Consider the following 22,265-nt stretch of genomic DNA (forward strand, 5'->3'; position numbering starts at 1 on the left):
AGATTTTCCAACAAGTATTTTTTAAATAGGTCAATAGGTGTCTTGCCAGGAATTTTAGGAAAATTCAGCACTCGGAGGTTTAGTCTTCTATTGAAGTTCTCAATCTGTTCAATTTTTTTATGCATAGCCAACTCGTTTTTTATCACTGTCATTTTAAATTCTTGCAATTGAACATCTTTTTTTAGGTCTTTAACTTGTATAGTCAAATCTTCTTTCACCGTTTCTAGATTTTTCACCATATCTTCAAATTTCAGGGATAAAGTATTTACCTTTTCTGAGGTATTTTGAAGAGTTGAATCAATTTACCCAGCATCAGCCATATCCTCTCCAAATTCACCTCCGGAGTTGTTCCGGGTCCCTCAGACACAGGGACTTATTTTTCTCGGCTTCTTTCTCGTGGCAAGGGGTCTCCGCTCGCTGGCTCCTTAATCGCCACCATGGGGTCTCGGGTGCCTGCTCCCCCTACCATCACAGAAGCCGGACACGGAGGGCAGCTTGATTGCGGAGGCGGAGATAGTGATGTTTCAAGGCCCAATAGGGGATCCGCTCCACCGGATACCCCCTAGAACAGGCAGCCCCGTCTCTAATCTCTGAGACGAACGCGAAAGGAAGGGCTCGATGCTGACTTGAAGTGGGGAGGAAGAAGCTGCGGGTAGCGGGGGAAGCCTCACCGCTCCTTTCCGCTTTGTATGCGGCATTTTGCAACAGAGGAATCAGTCTCACTCGTGTAGCAGGGAGCTCCCTTCCCAGACGCAATCACACATCTGCCATCTTGGAAACGCCCCCGACAGCTAAAGGACTTAAAAAAAAATTTAAATTGGAAGAACGAGAACAGACCCTTGGGGAACTCTGCAAGACTGAACAAACAGAAGAAAAGAGGGTGACTGTTTTGAAATGAACTTTGACCTAAAAATGAAGAAAAACAGTTGAATACTGTTTCAGGAATACTTAATGCTGCAAGACGTCAAAGTAGTAGAGAATGATTCACCAAGTCAAAAGCAGATCCAAAGACTACCAGTGCTACATAGCCCGTATCTAAGCAGCTTTAGAGATCACTAATCAATGCAGTAACTATAGTTTCCTTAGCGTCCCTCCGGACCAGACCAGGATTGAACTGATGGGTTATGCTCGCCTTCCAGCAGGTGGAGACTGAGAAAAAACTGTGACTCTAGAGAGCCAATAAGAGCCCCTGATCATGTGACCCTAGCCTCAGTATTTTCTCAGTCTCCAGCAGGCAGGAGGTGAGCCCATTAGTCTCTCTCTGTCTCTCTCTCTCTCTCTCTCTGTCTTTTAGAGGTTAATAATAACAATAATGCTACTTCTTCTGTGCCTAGGAAATCTGTGTTAGAGGCTTGGCAGTAACTACAGTTTCTGTACTATGCCCTATCTGGAAACTGGACTGATGTGGATGGAGAGCATTAATTGATTCAACATGAGATTTAAGTTGAAAACCACAGTTTGAAGTAACTTTGAAAGAAATGGGAGATTTGATACTGATCTATAGTTCTTTGGAATCAGAGGGTCAGAATTAAACTCTTTTGGAAGTAGCCTAACAATTGCTGTTTTAAATGGAATAGGAACAGTACTCCAAAGTAAGGCTTTATAGGGCTAGATGGTGGATAATTGGGAGAAGGCCCAATGAAGGCAACCATTGTGATAGAATTGGGTCTAAAGAGCATGTAGGTGGGATAGATTTTTTTCCTAATGCTCTGGAGAAAATATTAGATGACTAAGATGATAAAGGGGGGGAGGGGAAGGTCATTGGTTCCATGGTCATCGGTCCCATCAGCTTTTCTGTTGTGTGGTTCTCTCTTGGTTACAGACTCTTGAGATGCTCAAATCTCTTACTGCAGACTCCTCTGAGGGGAGTCTGTTGGAGTGCCTTGCAGGGCCCCCAAAGCATTTTCCTCTTGATAAGGCCTTTATATGATGCTTGGGTCACTGTGGTTTTGTTTACTTAAAGCTGGCTGAGCAGGTTTTGAAGAATAATGGGGGAGGGGTCCCCTTTTGTTTACCTGCACTGTTTGCTCACTGAATCATTGCTACCCCATTGAGTCAGGTGGAAGTCTGTCTCAGTTCTGTGGTTCGTGTGTTCCAGAGGCCCCCTCCCTCCACTGCTAAAAAATTGTTTAAAAAACTTTCCAGCAGTCTCCTCTCCTATGCTTAGGGTTGAGGGGATGAGTGAGGTACTGAAGAGGAAGCAGTCCACAGAGGAAAACGCAGGTGCTCTGAGGAGAGGTACTTGACACAGCTGCAGACAATCTCTTGTACCCTCCACCCACCCATGTTGACTAGACATTTCTTTTATGGCTGGGGATGTACAATTACTGGGGGAATAAAATTTTGGACATTAGACTCAAATTACAGGGCTTTCTGGTCTTGAAGGGTTATTTTGTGGGGGGGGGGATGGGGGTGGATTATTAGAGAGAGTATATTTCCCTTAGGCTTTTATTAAATGCATTCATGAATCGAACCAAAAAAAGAAAAGTAGTCTCCAGCAAGCGGAAAAACAGATCAGTACAAGGCTGTATTTCAGCATGTAATTCTTTTACACACTTTCAGTGTGATCTGTAAATAGAAGGAAGCCTCATCCAGTGTAAATCAAGTTTCTGCTGTGTTGTGTTTAATGTGGTGCTTCATATATTTTTGGGAATAATAGTATGCTTAGAAGTAAGTGTGTATGTATTTCCTTATCTTACTACACTGTTCTGCACAAGTGGGTGTTATCCCCTCCTACCAGCAGATGAAGGTACAGAAAAAGCTGAGCTTTACTAGTGACCTCACCTGTATTTGGTGATGTCACCTGGAAAGATCCAGTATTTTCTCTACCTCAGCAGATGGTAGACTTCTGCTTTGTGGTGCTCCTGGTTCCTGGTCTAGCTCCCTGCTCTGCTGGCTGAGGCTGCACAGCTTGGTTGAGCCAAAGGGCTGCACCCAGGTTATCCAATCCCCAGACCTGACCTGGTTGAGCGCAGAACTTGGCTCCCCTTCCCCCAGTCACACTTTAGTATCTACAGGTTGAGGCTTGTGGCTTGGTCCTACAGGACTTTGTCCAAGCAGTGCGAGTCCCCATCCCCCCTCCTTGCCTGCTCACCCCATTTGGGTGTAATCCTCCCCGGCTGCCCTGCAGCTCCAAGGCAGTGTTAAAAAAAAAAAAAAAAAAACATTGGCTTTACCTGGATTGACTTTATTCCTTGGTGGTGCAGAACATAAAGCTATTGGTGGAAAACAAAAATAAAAAAGCAAGGCTTGTAAAAACAGAAAAAAAAAGAATACAGAATGAACCCAAGAAATTGGGGGGAGAGGAGTCTGCCGTCTGTGTCCCAGGCCCAAGTCAGCTCGAGCAGCAGAGCAGGCCTTCACATGGCAGCCACATGGCCGGGCATGCCTGCGAACAGACACTGCAGTGCCTGCAAGAGTTGGCAGATGAGCATACATTGCAGCTCTGTGTCCCCTGACTGTCAACCCCCCCCTAATAATTCTTAGTATCTTGTTTGCTTTTTTTGGTTGCTACCACATACTGGGCAAAAGACTTCAACATGTTGTCTATAATGACACCTACATCTTTTTCTTGGTTGCTAACTCCCAAGCCTGGACCCTAGCATCAGGAACACTTATTTGGATTATTTTTCCCAAAGTGCATCACTTTGAATTTGTCCACATTAAATTTTATCTGCCATTTGGATGCCCAGTCTTCCAGTTTCCTAAGATCTTCCTGCAGTTTTTCACAGTCCACGTGTATTTTATCAACTTTGAATAGTTGTCTGCAGTTTGTCATCTCACTTGTTCTAATTTCCAGATTATTTATAAACTAGTAAAAGAGGCCCGTTTCAGAGCAAATGAAACGGGCGCTAGCAAGGTTTTTGTCGCCAACACCCCCCCCCCCCCCCCCCCCCCCCCGGCCAACCCCTTCGTTCTGCCATTTCTCCGCCCCCAACGTCATGTTTGACGCGAGGGCGGGGCCCGGAGCGATTTTGGTGGCTTCACCACCACGAACCTTTTTGAAGGAAGTCAGGGCTTGGCTTCACTGACGTCAGTGTCCTCAGAACGTTGAGGGTGAGTTTTATTATAGTAGATGTTAATTCCTTGTCATCAAGCAGATGAAGACATTACGTATGGGTTGTGTCCATCAACCAGCAGGGGGAGATAGAGAGCACTCAAATTTCACAGTGCGACATGGTCAGCTAGCTCCACTGCCTCTTCAGTATTCTCTATCTCCCCAAGCAGGGTGGTTGCAGCTTGATCAAGCTCCTTAAATCTGCCTGGGGGTGGTTCCTGGCTTGCCAGTTGTTAGCTGGGGTGTTAGAGGCTATAGCAGCTTCACTTTAAAGGCACATAGGTTAGCCCTTTCCCTGCCTTACCCATCCCCCCCAGTGGATGTGAGCACCTTAGTTTCACTTTTCCCTGCTCTTTCCCACTGTTCTGTACCTCCGGAGTTGATTTGATTGCCTCTTTTGCTGTTTTCTCTACTTTCCTCACAGCATTTAAAAAAAAAAAAAAAAAGCAAGAGGTTTTTTTCAGTTTCTACAGCGTGACCGGAGCTTATATCCTCGATCCAGTGAGGTAAGAATGTTTTCTGACTCCGGGGAGGGCCCGCGATCGGGACGTTTTTGGTGCAAAGCCACCATTTTGAACTTTCCGCCGTTTTTTCGGCGATGGCTGCAGAGAGTGTTAAGCGCTGTTCCAAGTGTGGCAAGCGCAGATCAGCAGCGGGGCTCTGTAAAACGTGCTGTTCAGGCGTAAGAGCCGGCCGGAGCATGGTGAGCGATGATTCTTCCTGCTCGGTGGAGCTGGCAGCGGGTGCCATTTTGAAAGCACCACATGGTGCGACCCCCGCTGAGGCGGAGGGTCTGGAGACCGGCGGGGGACCTCGAATTGAGGCTGGCCTAAGAGCTACTAGCCCCAGACTGGAACCGGGTGCCCAGGGCGAGTTTTTCTCCCCTGACTTTGTATTATTGCTTCATAATGCATATATGCTTAAAAGAGCTCAGCCACAGGGGTTTTCAACGGCCCCCCCTTACTGCCCCTCCGGTGGATGCAGGCCTGGGATTGCCCTCTGATGCGTTTTTCCCTGATAGCTGGCCGCAAGAGAAGCGCAGAAAGGTAAATTCCCCTTCAGAGAGTGGCACGCCCCCCCCCCCCCCCCAGTGGTCGGGATGTGGTGACTGAGGGGTCTGGCAGGCCCTCGTGGCCAGAGGAAGGTGCAGAAGGGCCACTGGATCCATGTGATCCGTCCGCGGTGAGGATTTTCCACTGTGAGGAGCTGCCAGCGCTTATTTCAGATTGTCTTACAGGCCCTCTCTATTGAAGATCCTGGGAGTGGTGTGGCCTCCTCTGGAAATCAGAGGATGGCAAGTACCAAAAAGCCTGCTCGAGCCTTTCCTTTGCATGACTCCATCCAAGAGCTTATTTCAGCTCAGTGGGCTGACCCCGAAGGACCTTTGAAAGTTTCCAGGGCTATGGGGCAATTATACCCTCTGAGTGAGGAGCATTTGGCTCGCTTTGCAATGCCTAAGGTGGATGCCCTAGTCACAGCTGTGACAAAGAGAACTACCTTCCCGATTGAAGTAGGTGTTGCCCTGAAGGACATGCAAGACCGTAGACTGGAATCAGCACTTAAACGGTCCTTTGAAATTGCTGGTCTTACTATTCGGGGCATCTGCAGGCTGTTGTTATGCTGCTGGAGCCTGCCTGGCATGGTTGCAACAGGCAGTGGAACAGCCCGGTGATGGAGCGGAGCCCTTGTCTGAAGTGGCTCCGCGAATGGAGTTGGCCTTGTCCTTTTTGGCTGACGCCCTTTTTGATATTGTCAGAGCTTCGGCTAAACAGATGGCTGTAGCAGTGGCAGCTCGCCATCTTCTGTGGCTATGGCATTGGGCGGCGGACATGGCCTCTAAGCAAAGGTTGGTGAAGTTGCCCTTTCAAGGCCTTCTCCTGTTGGGTGAGGAGTTGGAGAAAATTGTGAAAGGCCTGGGAGATGCTAATCCTCAGCGCTTACCCGAGGATAGGCCGCGGCCTCCGTCCAAGGGTCAGGCGGTTCACTCCTCTTATAGACCTCGCTTCCGTGAAGCTAGAAGGTACCGCCCGGGGCATTCTGCTGGGTCCACTTCTTGTGACCGGTTTTCAGCAGAGGAACTCCTTTCGCTCGGACAAACGTTCCGCAGCAGCAGGCTCAAGACCTGGAGTTCAAGGGCGACCCTCTCAATGAGGGTGCGCCGGCCCTCTCCTCGATTCCTGTTAATAGGAGGACGTCTTTCCCTCTTTCTCGAGGAGTGGGCCAAGATTACCTCAGATCAGTGGGTCTTGGACCTGATCAGAGAAGGATACCGAATAGAATTCGATGCCCCTATAAGAGACGTGTTTGTGGAGTCCCGATGTGGTTCTGCCGCCAAACGGGCGGCGGTAGAGGAGACCTTACAAGGCTTGAATCACATTGGGGCGGTTTCCCCTGGTGCCTCCTTCCGATTTCGGCTGCGGCCACTGCTCCATTTACTTTTTGGTGCCGCGAAAAGGTGGGTCTTTTCGCCCTTTTCTGGACTTAAAAGAATTAAACAAGTCCCTAAGAGTGTGGCATTTTCACATGGAAACCCTGCGCTCCGTCAGTGCGGCGGTACAGCCAGGAGAGTTTCTCACGTCTCTGGACCTGAAAGAAGCTTACTTGCACATTCCAATTTGGCCCCCGTACCAGAAGTTTCTGAGGTTTGCGTGATGGGAAAACATTTCCAGTTTTGGGCCTCGCCACAGCTCCCCGAACCTTTTCCAAGGTAATGGTGATGGTAGCTGCTTTTCTCAGGCGAGAAGGTATCCGGGTTCACCCGTACCTAGATGAGTGGCTCATCAGAGCGGACTCCGCAACAGAGAGCCATCAAGCTACAGCCAGAGTGGTCTCAGTACTGCAATCTCTGGGCTGGGTCGACAATGTAGCCAAAAGTTACCTGAACCCCTCGCAATCTCTAGAATATTTGGGGGCACGGTTCGACACAGACTTGGGATATGTATTCCTACTCGAGCAAAGGCGGTGCAAGCTTCAGAATCAGGTCCGTCTGCTCCTGAGGATGCCCCGCCCGCGAGCTTGGGACATTGTCCAGCTGTTTGGATCGATGACGGCCACCTTGGATTTGGTGCCCTGGGCGAGAGCACACCTGAGACCTCTGCAGTATTCCCTGCTTTAACGATGGTCTCCCGTATCTCAGGATTATCAGTGCAGACTCTCTTGGCTCCCTGCGGCCCGACTCAACATGGAGTGGTGGTTCTCAGACAGCATGCTGCGGCGAGGAATGCCACTGGCGCTCCCCGATTGGTGCCTAGTGGTGACAGATGCCAGCCTGAAGGGCTGGGGCGCACATTGCAAGGGGAAGCATGCCCAGGGTCTTTGGACACTCGACGAGTCGAAGTGGTCCATCAATTGCCTAGAGTTGAAAGCGGTGTTTGAGGCACTTCTGGCCTTTCAAGTGACCCTGGAAGGATTGGCTGTCAGAGTGATGTCGGACAACATGACAACAGTGGCCTACATAAACCGACAAGGCCGGCACTCACTGCAGAACGCTGGCCGCGCAGGCCGAACAGATTTGCCACTGGGCCGAGCTGCATCTACAGTTTCTGTCGGCAGCTCACATTGCAGGTCAGAGCAACGTGCAAGCCGATTATCTAAGCAGGCATCAGATCGATCCAGCGGAATGGGAACTGGCAGACGAAGTATTCCTGCAGATATGTGCCAAATGGGGCAAGCCCGTAATGGATCTTATGGCGACAAGCTCAAATGCCAAAGTCCCCTGCTTTTCAGCAGACGGAGAGATCCTCGCTCAGCTGGGTTGGATGCCTTGGTATGTGTTCCTTCTGTGGCCTTTGATAGGGTGTGTGCTCCTGCGGATTCGGCTTCACCCAGGAGAAGTGGTTCTCATCGCCTCGGATTGGCCCAGGGGGCCTTGGTATGCGGACTTCCGACAGATGCTAGTGGAGGCTCCCCTTCCTTTACCTCTGGTACCGAACCTGTTGTCACAGGGACCGGTGGCCATGCAGGATCTCTGCCGTTTTGGTCTTACGGCATGGCTATTGAGAGGGCGCAATTGAGAGGCAAAGGCTATTCCAATAATATTTCCACTCTCCTGCAGGCCCGCAAGCGGTCCACTTCCATGGCTTATGCCAGGATCTGGAGCCAGTTTGAGGCTTGGTGTGTTTCAAAAGCGATCACACCCATGCGGGCTCCTGTCTCACCGATTCTGGACTTTTTTGCAGGATGGTGTACAAAAAGGCTTGGCCTATATTTCACTGCGGGTGCAAGTGGCAGCATTGACCTCCCTTCATGGTAAGGTTGCAGGCGTGTCTTTAGCTGCTCATCCAGATGTGGCACGGTTTCTTAGAGGGGTGCTTCGGCTCCGTCCTCCCGTGCGGGCACCTTGTCCAGCTTGGAACCTGGGGCTAGTTTTGAAGGCTCTGCAGGGTTCTCCTTTTGAGCCGCTACGGCGAGCTTCAGAGAAAGATTTGACACTAAAGGCCATTTTTCTGGTGGCCATTACTTCGGCGAGACGGGTGTCAGAACTCCAGGCGCTGTCCTGTCGAGACCCATTTCTGCAATTTTCAGAGTCCGGGGTCAAGGTTCGTACCGTGCCTTCCTTCATGCCTAAGGTGGTTTCAGCGTTGCACCTAAACCAGCCTATTTTTCTACCCTCTTTTGTTGAGGAGTTTCCAGAATCCTTTGGGCAGTTGCACCTGTTGGATGTGCGCAGGACTCTGTTGAAGTATCTGCGAGTTACTAATTCTTTCAGGACCTCTGATTATTTGTTTTACTATCAGGTTCTCGCAGAGGGTCTCCAGCGTCTAAAGCCACTATTGCTCGCTGGCTCAAAGAAACTATCTTTTCAGCTTATCTGCTTGCCAGCCAGCCTCCGCCGGTAGCCTTTAAGGCACATTCTACAAGAGCGATTTCTTCCTCTTGGGCTGAAACTGGAGCACTCTCTCTTCATGAGATTTGCAGTGCAGCAACATGGGCTTCGAAGCTCTCATTTGCCCGACATTACAGGCTGGATGTGGCTGCTAGGAGGGATGCACGTTTTGGAGCACAAGTGCTAGGACGTGGTGTGACTTGTTCCCACCCTATATAGGGATTGCTTTGATACATCCCATACGTAATGGCTTCATCTGCTTGATGACAAGGAAGGGAAAATTAGGTTCTTACCTTGGTAATTTTCTTTCCTTTAGTCATAGCAGATGAAGCCATGAGCCCTCCCTGTATGATTGTCTGCATGATGTGAATCTGTTTCAGGTTCTAATCCTTCCTTGGGAGAAAGTTGGAAAACAGTCTTCAGGATTCTTGTTCACTTATAGGAGGATGAGTTCATTCCCTCCAGTTCATGTGTAGGAGGATGAGTTCATTCCCTCCAGTTCATGTATAGGAGGTTGAGTTAATTCCCTCCAGGAGGATGTGTGTATTCCCTCCATAAATACAAAGAGGAGGATGAATTTATTCCCTCCAGGAGGATGTGTTCATTCCCTCCTTTTGAGTTCATGCCCTTGTTATGGGGCCATCGTTCGCTGTGAGGAAAGTTCATGTTATTCCCATTGCGGTTTGTTATACTGCTTTGGAAGCTTCAAATACTGAAGAGGCAGTGGAGCTAGCTGACCATGTGGCACTGTGAAATTTGAGTGCTCTCTATCTCCCCCTGCTGGTTGATGGACACAACCCATTCGTAATGGCTTCATCTGCTATGACTAAAGGAAAGAAAATTACCAAGGTAAGAGCCTAATTTTCCCATAGCTCCTGTGCCCATACAGATCCCTGTGGCGCGCCACTATTCGTCCTCCTTCTTTGAGAAAAATGGCCATTTAACCGTATCCTCTGTTTTCTGTCTAATAACCGATTCCTAATCCACACCAGAACATTGCCTCCTATCCCATGACTTTTTTTTTAAATTTTCTCATGAGCCTCTCATGAGGAACTTTGTCAAAAGCTTTCCTAAAATCTAGATACACTACATCAACTGGCTCACCTTTATCCACACGTTTATTCATGCTTAAAAAAAAAAAATGAAGTTCGTGAGACAAGAGTTCCCTTTGCAGAATCCAAGCTGACTGTCCCATTAAACGTTTGTCTGTGTTCCAGTTTTATTCTTCATAAGTTTCCACTATTTTGCCCAGCACAGATGTCACTTACTGGTTTGTAATTTCCCGGATCACACCTGGAACCCGTTTTAAAAATTGGTGTTATATTGGCTGCCCCTCCAATGGTAGGTGGTACAGACGATTTTAATGACTGGTTACAGATCACTAACAGCAGATCAACAATTTCATGTTTCTTTCAGCACCTTAGAGTGCATGCCAACTGGTCCATTTGATCTACTACTCTTTATGTTGTCGATTTGGTTCACCAAGATTACTTTCATTTCCTCTTCATCATCACCCTTGAAACCCATTTCTAGTTCAGGTACACCTCTTAAATTATCTGTAAAAACCGAAGCAAAGAAATCATTCACTGTCAATTATGACCTTGTCCTCCCTGAGTGTCCCTCAAGTTAGCAGTCCCTGATTCCCTTACAGCCTTTCTGCTTTTGATGTTCCTGATTTTTTTTTCTCTGCGGCAAATTTCTCTTCATATTCTCTCTTAGCCTTCTTTATGAATGGTTTGCATCTAACTTGCCAGTGCTTACGTTGCTTTTTTCTTCATTCAGGTCCTTTTCCATTCTTTGAAGAATGTTCTTTTGGCTTTTACAGCCTCTTTCACTTAAACCTTTTAACCATGCTGGCTGTCATTTGCTCTTCTTTCTACCTTTGTAGATACATGGAATGCATTTGGTCAGGGCTTCCATGATGGTATTTTTAAACAATGTCCGTTCCAGATTTAAAGTTCTAACCTTTGCAGCCGATCCTCTTAGCTTTTTTATCTATTTTCCTAATTTTATCAGTCACACTTTTGGAAATTAAATGCTGCTACAATAGATTTTCTTTGTGACTTCACTCCAGATATTAGCTCAAACTTGATCAAATTAGAAGGGGATTTAAGTTGTGTGTGTGTCTGGGTCTGTTCGGACTTTGGCAGGGCCATCATTCAGGGGCTTTGTCTTCCACAGCTCAATAAATCTATTTTGGTACATCCCACTTGCACAGAACAGTGTAGCTAGCCACTACGGAAGGATGAATTGTCCTAACCTGCTAACTTACTTTCCTTTTGTTAGCTACACTGTCCTCGGAAGACTTGCCCCTGGTACTCTGGGTGTGCTCTGTCTTTTTCAGTGTTTAAAAAAAAAATCACCCATTACAATTTACATCAGTGCTGGTTCCCGTGAGATTGCTATATCATGGAGTATGCAGGGTAGTGAGTGCAACCCTGAGGTGGTATTTTGAGACTTTAACTCAGAATGAGTGAAGTGTGATTCCCATAAGTTAAAAACACTGGAACTTATAGTAATGTTCTAAATTCAACAAACTTACATTTTTAATCTTGAGTGGTTCTGAAATATCGGCTTTGGAATTTTGATTGGGTTTTGCAGTATAATATGAAAGTTTTTATCTTTCCGTAAATGAAGAAAAATGTAAGTAAGCTAATTAAAGCAATAGAAAAATTAAAAAATACCCTTTCACATCAAGTATACATGATGAATCCTTAGCAGTCAAGATACAGAATATAATTTATACTAAAAGTTAACCCCCCCCCCCCCCCCCCCCCCCCCCCCCCCCCCCGGAATCCCCAGTGGTTAATACATCAGTTCAAAGGTCTATGATTCCCATACCCACGACCCAGTGAGACATAGGAGAAACTGTCAGCAAAAATATGCCTACACAGTTTTCCTATAGTAGGTAACCAAATTATTACAAGGTACCTGCAGCCAGAGCTGAAGAAGTTACGGAACTGATTAGCTGTAACCACAAAGACAATACATTTTTTGACCACACAAATGATTGATTCACCTTTAAGATTTAAGCATTTTTTTTTTTTTTCGATTTCGGAGCTAAAAATCCTAATAAACTAGCATATCTGGAGATAATTTCAAATTGTCAGGTTTTTAGAAACTTAGACTATCTATGCTTATTGGTTTTCATTCGAGTACTCCTAGGAAAATAAATTTTGAGACACACTCATCTCAGGCGTGTTAATTAAGCACTTCAAGTACGTCCTGTAGAGAGAAAAGACAAGACATTGGGAAATTTGAAAACTTGAAGGATATTGCCCCCACCTGTCCTAAATGGAAGGATTATAAGTATTCTTTCCACTCCATCACATATTCTCTCAGAAACATCTCCCAGGTGTACTCATTGAGCCCCTGCTACAGGGAGCAAACTAGCAGAACTTTTTTTTTTTTGTCCCAATAGGAAGGGGCAGGGGAGTCCTAATGCCAGGACTTAAGACTTCTGACGCACAAACATTTCAATAACTGGCAATACGGAGTGCTGGCATCCCTTGAATAAAGTTGCCTGTATATGTTGGTTAAGCAGGCCTTGCACACTCAAAATCCTTCTACCGCAGGATTCTTCACCTTGGCTTTCATCTTATCCATACCAGTAAGCCCAAGCTCAACCGTGCTCCAGAGGGGAATTCTCTTTGGGAATGCCCCAGGTATGCATCCATGTCCTGTGAAGCCTTCTTTTTTTTAATAGCCATGGAATGAGTAGATGTTGCACACGGACTGTCCACAGGATATGCTATTGCTGCTCTCAGGTGTCTCCTAAAATATTAGATACTAGCTAGCATTCCTTTCCAACTCAATGGCAGGTACAGTGCCCATCCACACACTATGGATATCTTCTGGAGTATAATTTAACATAGAGATTAAAAAGTGTTCTTTTTAGTGTTCAGCTCCTAAGTTTCAAAATGCTTCAGAATCTGTTGAAGGGTCTAGTGAAGAACAAAGTACTGCCCTAAGGTCTTACCTATAGAATTTCCCTTTTGAAAATTGGTGCAGAGACCATGGGTAGAAAGTACCCTTGAACCTCTCAGCATAGTGAACATTTCTTCTGTACTATGCAGCATGTTAGTGAAGCTATTACTCCACCTGACACATTCCACTAGATTGTTTGCAATTACTTTTCAGGCGAGATGAGCTGTATGACAGATATTACCGTTATGATGATTATCGCAAGAAGGATGATCTATATGTAGACCGTTACCGAGATGAGAGAAGCCCCAGAGATGCTGAAGGTTTGTGCATATTTCAGTAGTAAACTAACTGCAGTAGTAGTTTCATCAGAAATTGTGTTCCACTGTTCCTGTTAAACCTGAGCATGGAATGAAATGTTGAATTCCCGAATAAGTGAAATAGTGGGAAGTGTAATTTTTTAAATTTTTTAATAACGTATGCAAATTTGTTAATGATAATTTTAAGTAATATTAAAGGTTTGGATATCTTAAGCCACAGCTCACTGAATGCATGATGTCCACCTTTTCCTTTATTGGGGAAGAATATTGAATGAAGATTTGAGTGGGATCACTGTCTTTATTGTGAATGCTTTATTAAGCACCATTTTTGTTGTGGTTTTTTTTCTTTTTTTTTTCTTTAGAACGTTTGAAGCGTGAGGAGCGGCGCCGAGAGGAGCTGTATCGTCAGTACTTTGAAGAAATCCAGAGGCGCTTTGATAGCGAGAGACCTGTAGACTGCTCAGTAGTGGTTGTTACTAAGCAAGCCAAGTAAGAATGCTAAGATTAGCCCGTTTGTCACTGAGGGCCAGTGCTATAGGATAATTGACAGCAGCTTCAGCAAAGTCTCTTGGTTATAGTACTCTGGAAGGTGGCAAAGAGTTGCGGTTGCCTGTTTTGTTTTCCTTGAATGTGATGTAATGTGACACTTATCTGAATTTTATAACATTTGATTTACTTAGGGAATATGCTGAATCTGTGGGTCGTAAGGTTCGTGACATAGGGATGGTGGTAGATCTGATATTCCTTAATTCGGAGGTGTCCCTGAATCAAGCCTTGGAAGATGTTGGCAGAGGAGGATCACCATTTGCTATTGTTGTAACACAGCAACACCAGGTGCATCATTCCTGCACTGTTAACATTTTGTTTGGTACACCACAAGGTAAGATGATAAAACTTACTATAAAGGTTTGTTGCGGATACTTTGGCGTGGTGGTGTTTGAATATGAACACTTCAGATAGAACTCTACTTTGATTCTTTGTGAAGAAGCAAAAATAGATAAGTAATGCCAGTTTTACTAAAACATAAGATTATAGCCAAAAAGCTCTATCCTTTAATTAGAATTAAAATTGAAAACCCTGTTCATCTGGATTTTTGTGTACATAAGGTTTTATTGCAGTCAAAACTCTAAATTTGTAGGGGTAAATAGTGGTATGAAGTCCTTGGTACAGTCAAGGGTGTTGCCTCTTTCACCCTTGACTTCCAGGTTTCATAATTACAGTCCATAAGGGTTAGATAAATCTCACCCAAGGAAAATCTCCAGATCGTTGGGCAAGGCTTTCAGTTTGAACTGTACATGTTTACAGGGCACCAAACAAATTTACTTTTCAATATCATATATGACTAAAACAATGAGCCTTCATAAAAAGATGTCAAGAATGATTTTTCACCATTTTTGGCACCACACAAAATGGCATTAATGTGTAAAATATCATTTGTGCTTGACCTTTTTATTTCTAACAAAAGTAACTGATGGGCAGATGATCAACCCAGGGCTGTAAAAGTAATGCCAGAACAGCCTCGGGATGATTGGCTAGTCATGACTATTTGGGTACTAGAGCTACTAGGGTGGGCAGGTAACTTAACCAACCCTCCATTGTCCCAGGTACAAATAAGTACTACTACTACTACTATTTATCATTTCTATAGCGCTACAAGGCATACGCAGCGCTGTACTGCCATACTGGGAAAGACCAAAGGTCCATCAAGCCCAGCATCCTGTTTCCAACAGTGGCCAATCCAGGTTACAAATACCTGGCAAGATCCCAAAAAAGTAGAAAACATTCTATACTGCTTATCCCAGAAATAGTGGATTTTCGCCAAGTCCATTTAATAATGGTCTATGGACTTTTCCTTTAGGAAGCCGTCCAAACCTTTTTTTTTTTTTTTTTTAACTCTGCTAAGCTAACCGCCTTTACCACATTCTCTGGCAACGAATTCCAGAGTTTAATTACATGTTGAGTGAAGAAACTTTTTCTCTGATTTGTTTTAAATTTACTACATTGTAGCTTCATCGCATGCCCCCCTAATCCTAGTATTTTTGGAGAGCGTGAACAGACGCTTCACTTCTACCCGTTCAACTCCACTCATTATTTTATAGACCTGTATCATATCTCCTCTCAGCTGCCTTTTCGCCAAGCTGAAGAGCCTTAGCTGCTTTAGCCTTTCCTCGTAGGGAAGTTGTCCCATTCCCTTTATTATTTTCATCCCCCTCTGTACCTTTTCTAATTCCACTATATCTTTTTTGAGATGCAGCGACCAGAATTGAACACAATATTTGAGGTGCGGTCTCACCATGGAGCGATACAAAGGCATTATTACATCCTCATTTTTGTTTTCCATTCCTTTCCTAATAATACCTAACATTCTATTTGCTTTCTTAGCCGCAGCAGCACACTGAGCAGAAGGTTTCAACACATCAACGAAGACACTTAGATCCCTTTCTTGGTCTGTGACTCCTAACATGGTACCTTGCATGATGTAGCTATAATTCGGGTTCCCCTTTCCCACATGCATCACTTTGCACTTGCTCACATTAAACGTCATCTGCCATTTAGACGCCCAGTCTTGTAAGGTCCTCTTGTAGTTTTTCACAATCCTCCCGCAATTTAATGACTTGAATAACTTTTTGTTATGAGCAAATTTAATTACCTCACTAGTTACTCCCATCTCAAGGTAATTTATAAATATGTTAAAAAGCAGCGGTCTGAGCACAGACCCCTCCCTATCCCATGACTCCAATTTCCTCTGGAGTCTTTCATGAGGTACTTTGTCAAACGCCTTCTGAAAATCCAGATAAACAATATCAACCGGCTCACCTTTATCCACGTTTGTTCACCCCCTTCAAAGAAATGTAGTAGATTGGTGAGGCAGGATTTCCCTTCACTAAATCCATGGTGACTTTCTCATTAATCCATGCTTTTGAGTATGTTCTGTAATTTTGTTCTTCATAATAGTCTCTACCATTTTGCCCAGCACCGGCGTCAGACTCACCAGTCTATAACTTCCTGGATCTCCTCTGGAACTTTTTTAAAAAATCGGCGTTACATTGGCCATCCTCCAATCTTCTGGTACCACACTCCATTTTAAGGATAAATTACATATTTCTAACAATAGCTCCAAAATCATTTTTCAATTCTTTCAGTACTCTGGGATGAATAGCATCCGGTCCTGGAGATTTGCTACTCTTCAGTTTGTAGAACTGCCCCATTACATCCTCCAGGTTTACAGAGAATTCATTGTTTCTCCAACTCATCAGCTTTGAATACCATTTTTGGCACCGGTATCCCCCCCCCCCCCCCCAAATCTTCCTCGGTGAAGACTGAAGCAAAGAATTCATTTAATCTCTCCGCTACGGCTTTGTCTTCCCTGATTGCTCCTTTTACTCCTCGGTCATCTAGCGGTCCAACTGATTCTTTTGCTGGCTTCTTGCTTTTAATATACCTAAAAAAATGTTTACTATGTGTTTTTGCCTCCAACAAAATCTTTTTTTTCGGAGTCCCTCTTAGCCTTCCTTATCAGCGCTTTGCATTTGACTTGCCATTACTTATGCTGTTTCTTATTATTTTCAGTCTGTTCCTTCCATTTTCTGAAGGATTTTCTTTTATCTCTAATAGGTTCCTTCACCTTACTTTTTAACGATGCCAGCTGTCTGGTCTTCTGTCCTACTTTTTTTTTTTTAATTCTTTATAATTGTATTATTAAACAAGCATATCACTTGCAATAGAAATATTCCACTATAATCATCAAATTCACAAGATTACATTCCTCAGCAATCCTTCAGACCTTTCAAGACACTTGGGTTATGCACTCCTACCAGCAGAGGGAGACTGAGAACACTTTCTTATACAAGTAGCCTGTGCAGACTTTCTCCTAACCAGTATTTTCTCAGTCTCAGCAGAGGGTAGAAGTGTGCAGCATGTGCAGTGTACGCAGTCTGGTAGGCCCGTTTGGGGTTTCTAGGTTGGGTTGTAAATGTTAGAGAACCCACACTTGGATCTCTATTACAGGGTGTAAGTCCTAAGGGGCTTTTTACTCCGTGTGGGGTGTCACCCGGGTGGCCGGGTCCCTCCCCCTGTGCTCTTTCTCTGGAGGACTGCTTGACCTCTGCTACAGACCTCGTTCTGTACCCTTGAGGCGTTTAGGCATCAGCAACGAGATTAAAAAAAAATAAATAAAAATGTTTTTAAAAGGCGGCTATTTTGGCCGTTCTTGTGGCAGTCCAGAGATAAAACGTCTTCAAGGGCGTTCTTGCCTTAGGCGGTTTTGCCTATTAGTCTGTCAGAGCACAAAGCAACTGTGTGCTTTTATTGTTTTCGCGGCCATTATGTCTAAGCCGGGGAGGTGTCGGTTTTGCGCGAAGCACAGCGTTTAAGTGAAAGGTGGCCAATGTAAATTTTGTGGGAAGCCTACATTGTCAGCGCTCTTGCCCCCCGTGCTTTCCCCTGAGTCGGCAGAGATGTTGGGCGGCGATTTGACCGCACATTCTGGGCCGGCAACGGCGGGGCCAGTTTTGGCGGGAAACGCGCGCGCCTAGTTTAGCCACGGATCACACGATGGACCTGCCGCCACGAAAGCGAGGGGGGTCCGTCATGCAGACTGCGGGAAGTGTTGGGGTTTTAGCAGCGTCGGGGGGGGGGTCTGGTTTCCCTCCTGAGTTTGTTTGGTCTCTGTATAATGCCTGGAGAGCTGGCCCCTCTCAGGCTGTTTGTTCCCCGGAGGCTGCTAGCTCAGTGGGAGTTAAGCGCCCGCGGGTGGATATTTCGGAGCCTATGGGGATACTTTGTCTGCCTGGGTCGGAGGTTTGGAGTGACCCAGGAGAAGAGGCTCTCTTATGAGTCTGAGGATCAGGATGGACTAAGGCCTGGGGAAGATTCTTCAGTGGTTCGCATTTTTCATAAGGAGGAGTTGTTAGAGCTCATTGATCAGGTGATCTCTACTTTTGAAGTTTGCTCCGGCGGCCACTCCCTCTGCGGAGGGACCCCAGGTAGATCCCTTGGTTAAGGGGATTCGGAGAGCCTCCCGTTCCTTTCCCATGAATTCAGAAATTAGAGACATGGTTTTTCAGGAATGGTCTGTGCCGGAAGCTGCTTGTAAGGTGTCTAGGGCTATGGCGCGGCTGTATCCCTTGCCTCTGGAAGATTTGGCTCTGCTGAAACCACCTACTGTGTATGTGGTGGTTACGGCGGTTACTAAGGTTACGGCCATTCCGGTGGATGGCGGTACAGCCTTACGGGATCCTCAGGGTAGGAAGCTAGAGTCCTTTCTGAAGCGTAGCTTTGATTTGTCGGCTTTGGCCTTGCAAGCCTCTTTGTGTGGGGGCTTGGTAGCCAGAGCTTGTTTCCGTTGGGCGGAGAAGCTCTTGGATGAGCCTGCGTTAGATAGGACTGGTTTGGTTCAGGAGCTGGCCAAATTGGAGATGGGGTCTTCGTTTTTGGCGGACACCCTTTATGATTTGCTAAGGGCTTTGGCTAAGAATATGGCTCTGGCGGTGACAGCTCGCAGGCTCTTTGGCTTAGGAGCTGGGTGGCAGACACAGCCTCTAAAGCAAAGTTGTGTTCTCTACCTTTCAAAGGTTCTATGTTGTTTGGAGAGGACTTGGATAAACTGATGAGAGGTCTTGGGGATACCAAGGTCTCACAGTTGCCGGAGTTACGGCCTAAGTCGGCTAGTAGAGGGGGTTCGGCTAGAGGTCGGTTTAAGGACGTGAGGCGGTACAGGCCGGGCAGATTTGTATCTCCTTCTAAAAGCCATTTTTTCCACCGGACGCAGTCCTTTCAAGGAGGTCGGGACTCCTCCGGAGGTGCCGGAAATGGTAATAAGTTCTTATGAAGGTGTGCGGGTCCAGCCTCTGGTGAAGGTCGGGGTGCGACTTCGTCTGTTTTATCATATCAGGGGTGGACCCAAATTACTTCAGATCATTGGGTGCTGGCGGTCGTTCGTGACGGTTATGCGCTCAAGTTTGAGCACCCGCTGCCATATCTGTTTCTTCCCTCTCCTTGTCTCTGTCGAGTCAAGTTAAAGGCTATTAGAGACTCTGGGTCGCTTAATCAAGTTGGGAGCTGTGGTACCTGTTCCTCGGCACGAGCAGGGAATGGGTTGTTCCATTTACTTTGTGGTGCCGAAGAAGGAGGACCAGTTTCGACCCATTTTAGATCTCAAGAGGGTCAATGGGGCGCTCAAGGTGCCATCCTTCCGCATGGAGACTCTGCGCTCGGTCATAGTGGCTGTTCGTCAGGGAGAATTTCTCACGTCACTGGATCTCACGGAAGCGTATCTGCGCGTGCCGATTCGAGAGGCCCATCAGCGTTTCCTTTGTTTTGCAGGAGGCACTTTCAGTTCTGTGCTCTGCCTTTTGGTCTGGCAACGGCTCCACGCACCTTCTCCTTGATAATGGTGGTGGTAGCAGCAGCTTTGCGGAGGCAGGGAATTCTGGCGCATCCGTATCTGGACGACTGGTTGATCCGGGAGAAGTCTCGGGCTCAGTGTTGCGGTGACGGCTCAGGTGGTCGCGTTTCTGGAATCGCTCAGATGGGTAGTAAATATAGTCAAAAGTCAGTTGATCCCATCGCAGAGTCTGGAGTACTTGGGAGTGTGGTTCGATAACGGCAGTGGGTCGTGTTTTTCTGCTGGATTCTCAGATCGCCTCTCTTCAGCAGCTGGTCCGGCTGTTAATGTCCGTTCAGAGTCCGATGGTTCGAATGTACCTTCGGGTTCTGGGCCTCAAGGCAGCGACAATAGAGGTAGTACCATGGGCCAGGGCACATATGCGTCAGCTTCAGTCGGCTCTGTTGTCCCGGTGGTCTCCCCGGTACACAGTTTGGAGTTCCGGTTGCCATTGAGGGGGACTCCTTGGCGCAGTCTCCAGTGGTGGCTGTGCTCGGCCCATCTGAAAAAGGGCATGCCGTTGGAACCTCCTCAGTGGGTGATTCTGGTAACGAATGCCAGTCTGCTGGGCTGGGGAGCAGTGTCTCGGTCAGTCAGCGCAGGGGCGGCGGTCGACAGAGGAAGCTCAGTGGTCTATCAACCGGTTGGAGATAAGGGTGATTCGGCTAGCTCTGTTGACGTTTCGCTCAAGTGTGGTCGGAAAGGCGGTAAGAGTCATGTCCAACAACGTGACAGCGGTAGCGTATGTCAACCGGCAGGGCGGTACAAAGAGTCCGCTGTTGGCAATCGAGACAGCTTTGCTCATGAGTTGGGCGGAAAGGCATCTAGTGCAGATTTCGGCGGCGCACATGGCCGGGGTGGACAACGTGAACATGGATTTTCTAAGCTGACAGATGTTGGACCCCGGAGAGTGGTCTCTGCACTGGTTGGTGTTCGACCAGATAGTTCTAAAGTGGGGAATGCCAGTAGTGGATCTCATGGCGTCGGCACAGAAGGCTCAGGTTCCTCGGTATTTCATTCGGCGTCGGGATCTGCGAGCGGAAGGGATCGATGCGTTGGTCCTTCCGAAGCCTCAGCGGGTGTTGCTGTACGTGTTCCCCCCCGTGGCCCTTGAGAGGTCAAGTCCTACAGAGGGTAGAATGTCATGCGGGTCTGGTGGTGTTGGTGGCTCTGAATTGGCCGCGTCGGCCGTGGTTCAGGGATCTGATGCGCCTGTTAGAAGAGCCTCTGCGGCTGAGGGGCTCGGTGCTGTTGTGTCAGGGTCCAATTGTCATGCCGGATCCAGCTCGGTTCTCTTGCGGTGTGGCCCTTGAGAGGGAACGGTTGAGAAGGAAAGGGTTTTCTCGGGTGATTCAGACGATGCTGCAGTCTCGCAAACGTTCGACATCTTTGGCCTATGTGCGTGTATGGCGCATATTTGAAGATTGGTGTGGGGACCGGGCATGTGTCCCTTTGACAGCTTCTGTGTCGTGCATGTTAAATTTCTTGCAGGATGGTTTTGAGAAGGGCCTTTCATTGTCATCTTTGAAGGTGCAGCAGGCTGCTTTGGCGTGTTTTCGGGGTAAGGTGCAGGGCAGGTCGGTTGCGTCTTCCCCGGATGTGGTCCGTTTTTTCAGGAGGGTGAAGTTGCTTCGTCCTCCTCAGCGGCCGGTAGTTCTTCAGTGGGATCTTAATATCGTTCTTGACTCTTTGGCGGGTTCTCCTTTTGAGCCCTTGGAGTCTTGTTCGATAAAAGACCTTACTATAAAGGTGGTCTTTTTGGTAGCTATATTGTCGGCTTGCCGGATTTTGGAACTTCAGGCTCTTTCATGTAGGCCTCCGTTTCTGTGATTTTTTTTTAAGGAAAAGGTTTTGCTGCGTCCAGTGCCTTCGTTTTTGCCTAAGGTGGTATCCTCTCATGTCAATCAGGTGATTTTGTTGCCGGTCTTGGGGGACCGGATGGGGGATGCTTCTCAGTGTCGTTTGGCGAAATTGGATGTGCGCAGAGTGTTGAAGGTTTACTTGCGCAGGTCGGAGGAATTCAGGTCTTCGGGCGGGTTATTTGTCCTTCATGGGGGGCCCAAGAAGGGAGCGGCTGCTTCTAAGGCATCTATAGCTTGGTGGATGAAGGATGCCATTTCTTCGGCTTAGATATTGCATGGCCGTACGGTGCCGGTGGAGCTCAAGGCACATTCCACTAGGGAGATGGCGGCTTCTTGGGCAGAGAGTAGTTTTGTTCCACCGGTGGACATTTGTAGAGCGGCGGTGTGGTCCTCCCTGCATTCTTTTGTCAAACATTACAGAGTGGATGTACAGGCAAGGGAGGATGCCAGTTTTGGAGCTGTAGTTCTGTCCTCTGGGCTTTGCAGGTCCCACCCTTAGATGTGTTTACTGCTTTGGTACATCCCAAGCGTCTTGAACGGTCTGGAGGATTGCTGAGGAAGGTGAAATTAGGCCTTACCTGCTAATTTTCTTTCCTCTAGATCCTCCAGACCGTTCAAGAGCCCACCCAGTGTATCGGACAGTTCAGTATGATATTTTCTTTAGACTTCAGTTGCTGATATTTCTAGTAGCTCCTGTGATTTGAGTCCTGGAGTTTTACTAAGGGCAGTTTGTGGTACCGTTTATGCCCATCTGCAGTTGAATTCCCCCGCCTTAAGGGGAGGAGATCTGAGTGTGGATTCAGTGGTTTTGTTTAGGTGGAGGTGTTTTGTTCCTCTGCTTTGTTAATGTTTTACTGGTTAGGAGAAGGTCTGCACAGGCTACTTGTATAAG

General features: G+C 46.9%; 1 protein-coding gene across 7 annotated transcripts in view; it reads left to right on the plus strand.

The window, feature by feature from the left end:
- Window positions 1-22,265, plus strand: part of NCOA5 (nuclear receptor coactivator 5) — a 133,405-nt gene that overhangs the window by 97,084 nt on the left and 14,056 nt on the right. For all 7 annotated transcript variants that reach the window (XM_030212925.1, XM_030212924.1, XM_030212928.1 and 4 more), the window contains 3 exons: window positions 13,023-13,129; window positions 13,489-13,615; window positions 13,807-14,006. In XM_030212925.1, coding sequence (XP_030068785.1) covers window positions 13,023-13,129; window positions 13,489-13,615; window positions 13,807-14,006 — 434 coding nt within the window. The remainder of the gene's footprint in view (window positions 1-13,022; window positions 13,130-13,488; window positions 13,616-13,806; window positions 14,007-22,265) is intronic.

This window comes from Microcaecilia unicolor, chromosome 8 (genome assembly GCF_901765095.1).
Source record: "Microcaecilia unicolor chromosome 8, aMicUni1.1, whole genome shotgun sequence".
NCBI lineage: Eukaryota > Metazoa > Chordata > Amphibia > Gymnophiona > Siphonopidae > Microcaecilia > Microcaecilia unicolor.